General features: G+C 38.7%; 1 protein-coding gene across 13 annotated transcripts in view; it reads left to right on the forward strand.

Moving 5' to 3' along the window:
• The window catches only part of zc3h13 (zinc finger CCCH-type containing 13), a 91,926-nt gene extending 83,293 nt beyond the window's left edge, over positions 1 to 8,633 (forward strand). For all 13 annotated transcript variants that reach the window (XM_072584605.1, XM_072584617.1, XM_072584613.1 and 10 more), the window contains 2 exons: positions 2,681 to 2,844; positions 7,165 to 8,633. In XM_072584605.1, the coding sequence (XP_072440706.1) occupies positions 2,681 to 2,844; positions 7,165 to 7,335 (335 nt within the window). In that variant the 3' untranslated portion in view covers positions 7,336 to 8,633. The remainder of the gene's footprint in view (positions 1 to 2,680; positions 2,845 to 7,164) is intronic.
• The last annotated feature ends 201 nt before the right edge of the window (positions 8,634 to 8,834 follow it).

Consider the following 8,834-nt stretch of genomic DNA (forward strand, 5'->3'; position numbering starts at 1 on the left):
ATACCGTAGCAGGGATGAAAGTGGAGGAACAATGGCAGATATTTCTGTGTATAATGCAGAAGATGCAGGATCAGTTCATTCCAAAAAGGAAGAAAGATCCTAGGAGGAGGCATGGGTGGCCTTGGCTGACGAGGGAAGTTAAGAAACATATTAAGTTAAAAGAGAAAAAGTATAACATAGCAAAGTGGGAAAACGGAGGACTGGGAAGCTTTTAAAGAACAACAGAGGATTACTAAGAAGGAAATACGCAGAGAAAAAATGAGGTACGAAGGTAAACTGGCCAAAAATATAAAGGAGGATAGTAAAAGCTTTTTTAGGTATGTGAAAGGCAAAAAAATGGTTAAGACTAAAATTGGGCCCTTGAAGACAGAAACAGGGGAATATATTACGGGGAACAAAGAAATGGCAGAAGAATTGAATTGGTACTTCAGATCTGTGTTCACTGGGGAAGACACAAGCAATCTCCCTGAGGTAACAGTGGCTGAAGGACCTGAACTGAAGAGAATTTATATTTGCCAGGAATTGGTGTTGGAAAGACTATTAGGTCTGAAGGTTGGTAAGTCCCCAGGGTCTGATGGCCTATATCCAAGGGTACTGAAGGAGGTGGCTCGAGAAATCGTGGATGAGTTGGTGATTATTTTCCAGAGTTCGATAGATTCAGGATCAATTCCTGCGGATTGGAGGGTGGCTAATGTTGTACCACTTTTTAAGAAAGTTGGAGGAGAGAAAGCAGGAAATTATAGACCAGTTAGTCTGACCTCCGTGATGGGAAAGATGCTGTAGTCTATTATAAAGGATGAAATTACGACACATCTGGATAGTAGTAACAGGATAGGTCAGAGTCAGCATGGATTTATGAAGGGGAAATCATGCTTGACTAATCTTCTGGAATTTTTTGAGGATGTAACTCTGAAGATGTACGAGAGAGATCCAGTAGATGTAGTGAACCTGAACTTTCAGAAAGCTTTTGATAAAGACCCACATAGGAGGTTAGTGAGCAAAATTAGGGCACATGATATTGGGGGCAAAGTAATATGGTTAGATTTTTGATTGCCTGCAGTGTCTACTATATAAGGAATTCTGAAATCATTGTGTTTGATTGAAATAATGCCAGTAAATGATCGCTGTATTAAAAATACAATGCGACACAATGAATGCTTTCTTGATAAATGAGCTCAAGGCTGCAGTATTGATTACAACACTTCAAGGTGAGTGGATTGGTTTCTGGGCAGGTTCGCAATCTAATTTCAAATCAAATAACCTTTCAGTTGCTAAAATAGACTGGAAGAGGAGGTCTGAATGAACTGAATGTATTATATAAAAAAAAGTACCACTGTTGTAATCTGCTTATGTATTTTAGTTTATTTCTAACTTCATTGTTAATAATTGAACATTAGTAGTATTTAATGTTATAGACTGGAGTTGGTCATAACCTTGGAATTCCTGTATAAAATGGAATAAGGGTCTTGTACCACAGTGGATTGTCCCTGCCTCTGGCTCAGGAGATCAGGGTTCAACATCACCTTACCTGCCTGGAGGTGTGTCATAACTAATCCGAACAGATTGATTAGTATATAAAAAAAAGCAAAAGGAACTGACTGAACTGTAATGGCTGCCTTTGGAGTTATCTATTCATAATTTGTCCTCCCATAAATAAAAGCTTATAAAAGTATATAAAGATTAGCTCTAGTTCTAGAAATGGAGGGTGTGAGACAGAAAAATAGACTGGAAAGGCTGGGACTTCTTTCAGTGGAGCATAGGAGATTGAGGGGTGACCTTAATGAGGGTTTATACAATTGTGAAGGGCAGAGGTAAGGTGAATGACAAGGTCTTTTCCCTAAGGGTGGAGAGTTCAATACGAGGTGGCATATTTTTAAGGTGAGAGGAGAAAAATTTCAAAAGGTATGAGGGGCAACATTTTTACACAGAGTGGCTTGTGTGTGGAATGAACTGTCAGATAAAGTGGTGGATGCAGATACAGTTACAGTGTTCAAAAGACATTTGGATAAGTTCTTGTGTAGGAGAAGTTTGGAGGGATGTTGGCCAATTGCAGACAGGTCAGACTAGTTCAGTTTGGGAACATGATTGGCATGGACTAGTTGGGCCGAAGGGTCTGTTTCCATACTGGAGGGAATCTAACAAATTACTGCATCCTCCATTCTCTTGTTCTTCGTGCTTGATTCTTGTGTCTACTGTTTAACTACTCCTTGGGGTCCGTATTCTCACTATTGTCTCAGTAATAGTATGACTTCTGAATTCTCCATTTGATATCTTGGCTATTTTGACAGCCTCTAGTTTTTCTCTTCCTCATAATTGACACCACTTTGTGTAGAGAAAGTGAGACTGCAGATACTGGAGATCAGAGTCGAGCATGTGGTGCTGGTCAGGCAGCATCCAAGGAGCAGGAGAATCGATGTTTCAGACATAAGCCCTTCATCAGGAAGGGCTTATGCCTGAAACGTCGATTCTCCTGGTCCTCGGATGCTGCCTGACTGGCTGTGCTTTTCCAGCACCACATGCTCGACCACTTTGTGTCTACTCCTGTAATTTTAAGAATTTTGATTAATAATAGGTAATATCTACAATTTTAATCTTTTTCTTGTCTAAGTGTGAATATGTGCTTTTTGTATCCTTAATGTAAACGTTGTCCTTATTTGCCATACTTACAATTTTCTTCAAGATGCAGAAAACCTTTTTGAACATGAGCTTGGAGCTCTCAACATGGCTGCTATACAGAGAAAAGAGGAGAGAGCGAGTTTGCTTAGTAACCTGGGACCCTGCTGTAAAGCACTTTGTTCTCGGAGGGATCTTGCCATTCGCAAACAGCTATTAAGAAATGAAAGAGTAAGTATCTTTCCACCTTTGTTTTATCACTAACTGGATTAGTATCCAGAGTGGAATTTTATGTCTATCTCTGATTTAGGTCTGTTACTTAGTAGGAGCAGAAGTAGGCCATTCAGCCCATCAAGTCTGTGCACCATTCAGTGAGATCATGGCTGATCTGATAATCCTGAACTTCACTATCCTGCCTTTCCTCTGTAACCCTTATTTCCCTTACTGTTTAAAAAAAATTGATTATCTCAAACCTTAAAAATGCTTAATGACCCAATCTCGACAGCCCTCAGGGGTGAAGAGTTCCACAGATTTCCAACTTTGAGAGAAGAAATTACTCCTCATCTCTGCTTTGAATATGCAAGTCATTATTTAAGATGTAACTTAGGTATAATTAATTTTGAATCAGGTAAGCTTTTTGTTCAATTTAACATCACTGCTCAGAATCTGGAATGAGCCATTACTTTTGAAACTAATGACAGCATATCTTATAGTGAATTTCTAAAAGTATAGTATTAAATGGAGATTAAACAAGTCAGTAATTTTATTGGAAAACTTGCAGTGAAGATTACGTGTATGGTCAACAAAGGTGCCCTGTGTTGGCTCAATGTTGACAGAGTCATAAAGAGCAGGCAAGATTCCTGTGCTCAATTGGTTGATCTTGACTTGATCAGAGCAGAGAACTGCAAACAGGGTGAACCCCTATCTAAAAGCATCCTAGTTGTTTCATCCTGCGACAAATTAGTAGGCTCAGCTTGGGTGGCCACAATCTGTAGTCGTTGAAAGCCCCAAAAGTAGAAGAATCATTCCCAGGTTCTGCCTACTTAGTGCCATCCAGTGATCATGTTGAAGTGAATTTATTTAAATGTCTGGTAAGAAAGTAAGATAAAATATGCATCATGCTTGCTACTCACCTAGTTGCAGCTCATAATGCTTCCTTAATAGAAGCCCATGTGTCTTGAAAACAGCCATTATTTTACTTCCAGCAATTTACCTTGGATAGTATTCCAAGCATTTATCATTACTTGCAGTATGACATTATTCCTGAGGTAATTTCAAGCTTTTCACTTACTTTCATTTGTAGCTTCTAGAAATCATTGATTTCCTGTTGTGTTGAAAATTCTTTTGACCCACTCTTGTGCCACTGCATAATCCATTACTGGGGCTACCTTTTTCTGAAAATTCTGAAATGGAATTGCTGAAATTCCATTTTCCCAGATTTTATTTACTTCAGTTTACTTCAGTAGCCAACATGAGCTGAAGCATTCCATATCAAATAACCTGTTGTGTGCACACTAAAACAATAATCTCCCTCTTTACCTATTTAGCTCTTCAGTCCTTTATATGTGCTATGTCCTGTGGGAGGTCTTTGGCTGATTCTCTGCCGAAATCTCATTTTTGAGCAAATTTCTTGACTGTTTTTGTCAGTAATAGTTTGTCATTGCCTTCTACTGTCAGGAACAGCGAGGCTAAGTTGGGGCCAAGTATTGCCCAACTGCAGCAGGAATTGACTCCGTATTTTTGATGTTATTCTGAGCCACGCTAACCAACTGAGATAACTGACCCCATCAACCAATGTTAAATTTAAAATGTTTGTTACCCAATTATGGCTGAAAATGTGTTGCTGGAAAAGCGCAGCAGGTCAGGCAGCATCCAAGGAACAGGAGAATTGACGTTTCGGGCATGAGCCTGAAGAAGGGCTCATGCCCGAAACATCGATTCTCCTGCTCCTTGGATGCTGCCTGACCTGCTGCGCTTTTCCAGCAACACATTTTCAGCTCTGATCTCCAGCATCTGCAGTTCACTTTCTCCTACCCAATTATGGACCAGTATTTTAAAGGAATGTTTTACTGTTTATTTTCTCAACTCCTTTGATAATTCAAAGCATTTCTACCATTAACTTCCTTTAGCCTTGTCCCCTCCTTTTTCACATTTCCATACCTCTCCTTCATTGTGTCACTCCCTTTGGGTGTATTGATGGCATCCAAACCTACTTGTTTGCTTCTTTCCTTACAACAATGGCTACCCCTATTACTTTGAAACCACAATTTTCAGCTCAACTTTAATTTTATTTTTGCATTCCTTCCTTTATCTGCCTTTCATAAACTCCCACTTACAATTAATCTCTTAGTATCCATTCCCACTGTAAATCCCATTTGTCCATAAATATATTTCCTTGTTGACTGTCCTGGTTCTTTGCCCTAATCCATGTTTTCGTTTTCAAATTTTTGATCTTGCTCTGTTTTACCTCTGCAATCTTCTCCAGGCTTCCACACACACACTCTTTAATATCAAATTTTGGCCTCCAGTACATCTCTATTAAGGCGCGATTAATGGCAGAACTCTCAAATATTCAAGTTTTTCTTTCTGTAGTGCAATCTCCCTGTTGGCTTTTTTTCTTTTTGTTGTCTGTCCTGTTTTTCTCCTTGACCTGTTCTCCTTTTCAAAAAAAAATTCATTCAAAATCCATTTTTCACCAAGCCTTCACTGGCTCACTCCTGCTCTGATGTACAGTTTGTTCATCTTAGTATGTTAAAAGCACGATGTAATGCTGTCTTTTGTTTAGAATATTATTGTTGCAAATTTTCTCCCTGTTTTGCTTCAATGCACTGTTACTGATGCTGGATGTTCATTTGCTTTTGGTCTCTGGAGGAATTAACATATACAGGGAGTTGGAACCTCTCTCCCCTAAATTCCAAGCAAACCGCACTATCTTTGGAAGAAAATGTCAGCTGTTTAGGCCCCATACTTGAAATTCATCTTCAGGACCCCTGTCTCTTCGCTTCCATTCCCTTTGATCAGGTTTTTGTTCTCCTTTGCCTCTTGGGTGTATACTTGCACAGATCATTGAAGGTAGAGTGAGAAGTTAATAAAGGATACAGTATCCTGGGCTGTATTAGTAGGAGCATAGAGTGCAAGTGTAAGGAGGTATAAGGCACTTGTGAAAATTAATCACAAGTATTGCTTACAGTTCTGAGTGCCAGACGTTTGGAAGGATGTGAATGCAAGAGAGATTCAGGAGAGTGGCTCTGGAGATCAGAAACTTCACTTGTGAGAATACGTTGTGGAAGTTGGGACTGTTCTCCTCGGGAGAGAAGGTTCAGAGAAAATCGATTCGCAGGTTTCAAAATCATGAGGGAATAAGGGTAGAAATGGAGAAACTATTGCTGGTCATTAGCAGATTGAGAATGAGAGTGATTTAAAGTGATCTGCACAACAAGCAATTGAGAAAAAATCTTTTTCACCTGAGTGATTTGGGTCTGGGTTGCACTGCGTGGAAGGCAGGTTGAATTGACATGTTCAGAAGGGATTTTAGATGATTGTTTCTATTTAAATAATGTGCAAGGGGTTAGAAAAAAGGTAGGAGATTGGCACTAAGTCATATTGTTCATTTGGAGAGCCAGTAAATACACAATGGACCGAATAGCCACCTGTTATAACATTCTGTGATCTCTCTCTGTCTCTCACTCTTCCCCCGCCCCCCCCCCCCCGCCCTACCTCACTCCCTACCTCACTCCCTACCTCACTCCCTACCTCACTCCCTCTCATCCTCCCAACCCCCATGCTCACACTCCACAGACCAGTCTCATCTAATTTGGCTTGACATATGCATATTGCTTTCTGCCTCTATGAAACCGTTAGCACCGATTTGGTTTCTTTTCATTTCATGGTGTGTTGTCCCGTGCTCCCTCCTTTTCAATGTAGCTTCCGAGCGATCCTGAGACAAAAGCTTCCCTTATGAGGAGAGATTGAGCCATTTAGGCTGATATTCACTCGAGATTAGGATGAAAGAAGATCTATTTCAAGTATATAAGATATTAAATTGGATTGACAAAGTAGACGTGGGGCAATCGAGAATGAGCTGTCATAATTTTAGGCGAAAGGGTAGCAGATTTAAAACGTAAGGAGGAATTATTTCTCTCAAAGGGTCGTGAATCTCGAATTGACTGCCCCAGAATGCAGTGGATATTGGAACCCTGAATCAATTTAAGGACAAGATAGGCAGTGAATTTATTTGTGAGTTTGAAGGATTATTGGAAACAGACAGGAGTTGAAGCCAAGATGAGATCATACTCATATTGAATAGCAGAGCAGATTCGAGACCTTGAATTGTCCACTCCTGCTCTTTGCTCTAATGTGCCAGTGTTCAAACTAGAAACCAGGTTCTCATTTGTTCAAACTCTGATGTTGAGTGGGCTGTTTAAGAGATTTATAAGAAAGAAGCCTTTTTAACATTTAACATTGCTAGAACATATAATGCATTGATGTTGAGGCATTTGTTTTGTTGGTTTTGCATTTATTGTTATATTTGTATTTATGTTTATTTCTCAGGGTATAATAAAGCAGATGTATGCAAATCAACCAGTCGTGGACAATGACCTTCTGAGATCAAGCCTTCGGTTGTTCAAACGCAAGGCACTATGTCGTGGTTCTGGACAAGAAAAAAGTGATGAGACCAAGATTTCTCGACCAAAGGTTAAACAAGAAGTTTGTGTTACATAAAACTTTAGCCACATCATGGAATGAGTTTGATTTTGATGAATCTGTATATAAAGAATTGGACCCCATACCTGAACAATTGGAAGAATACTGTGTGCTTATTGATAAGCCTGACTCGACTGTAATGGTCAGACTTTAAAGTTCTAGCTTTCAAGAGTATTTGTTTTAGAAGTTCTGATCGCCTTGTCAGATACTGTTCTATGTACTGGACAAGTGAATGTTTCATTTTTGCAGTACAGTTTTGAAGTCTTTAATAAAACCTTGTCAGCTTTGTGCTTTTTTTTTGTTTAAATGCGTTTTTTTTTGTTTAAAGGTGTATTCAAAAGGAGGTCATTTGTAGGAATTAAATCCAATCACAATTTAGTATCTTACCATTGTGTGTAATGATCGTTGATTTTTCAGCCTCAGTAATGTTCAGAAAGGTGAATGCTTTTGTGTGTCCAATCTTTATACTAAGTATTCCAAGGCACAGTCAACTGCTTCTTCTCGTCCAGGAGTATTTACAACCTTGAAAGAAGGAAATCTTACCAACTAATGAATAAATAATGTTCACTTCATTTAATTTTTAATTAAAGAGCCAGATAATGTATTTGATTATAGAGCAGCTTAGTTGACCGATTTTAAATTTCTTAAGTCAAATTGATGTTAGCAGTAAAGATTTCCTTCAATCTAAACAAAGCAATTGTGTGACCTTTGTGTATGACTGGTTATGTTACAGCTAAAAGACCTCTTCAAATGGGTAGTTGTGCTCTGGTGAATGTCCATAGGTAAAATTACGTTTCTCCTGTTTTCTTTTGTTGAGTTCCACACATGCACAAACGTACTTGAATGTTTTCATGCACAATGCTATTTTCATTGCCAAGACCATAGGGTCATCGAATGATACAAAACCGAAATAAACTGTCGTCATTTGAAAACCTGACCTCGGACTAATTAAGAGGTTAACACAGGTCTGTGAAACTGTGCAACCCTCCTGCATCTTCTGGTAACCAAATGCACAGAAGACTCACTTAACTCTAATATTGGAGGAATCGATTTGACGCAATGCGTTACAGCAATATGGATACAGCACGAGAAGACAAAACCTATTGAATTTGCCTCTGTGGTTCAAAACAAAATGACCTTATCTTGCCAAACTTGTAAGACTATTACATTTCTTCAAAATTACGTGCAAAACGTAATTAGCAGACATTTTTCATATCTATATTTATACAATGCACTGTTTGAATTTTTTATGAACTTTTATGCTTTACATTCTTATTTAATTTTAAATAAATATATTAGTTGGTTTAGCCTGAAAAGCTGGTCTCAGTTTGATATTCACCATTCTGAATTAATTATGATGTGTGTGATGGTCTATATTTAACTCCAGTGAACAAGTTTCTGCATGTATGGTTACCTTCAGGTGAAACAGTTAAACAAGGATAGATTCTTGAAAGTACGCAACTTAATTGATTATAAAGTTCTAGCTCTGTTTGTGGGCACTACTATTGAAAGAAAAG

The sequence above is a fragment of the Chiloscyllium punctatum genome, chromosome 15 (assembly GCF_047496795.1).
Source record: "Chiloscyllium punctatum isolate Juve2018m chromosome 15, sChiPun1.3, whole genome shotgun sequence".
In the NCBI taxonomy this organism is placed as follows: domain Eukaryota; kingdom Metazoa; phylum Chordata; class Chondrichthyes; order Orectolobiformes; family Hemiscylliidae; genus Chiloscyllium; species Chiloscyllium punctatum.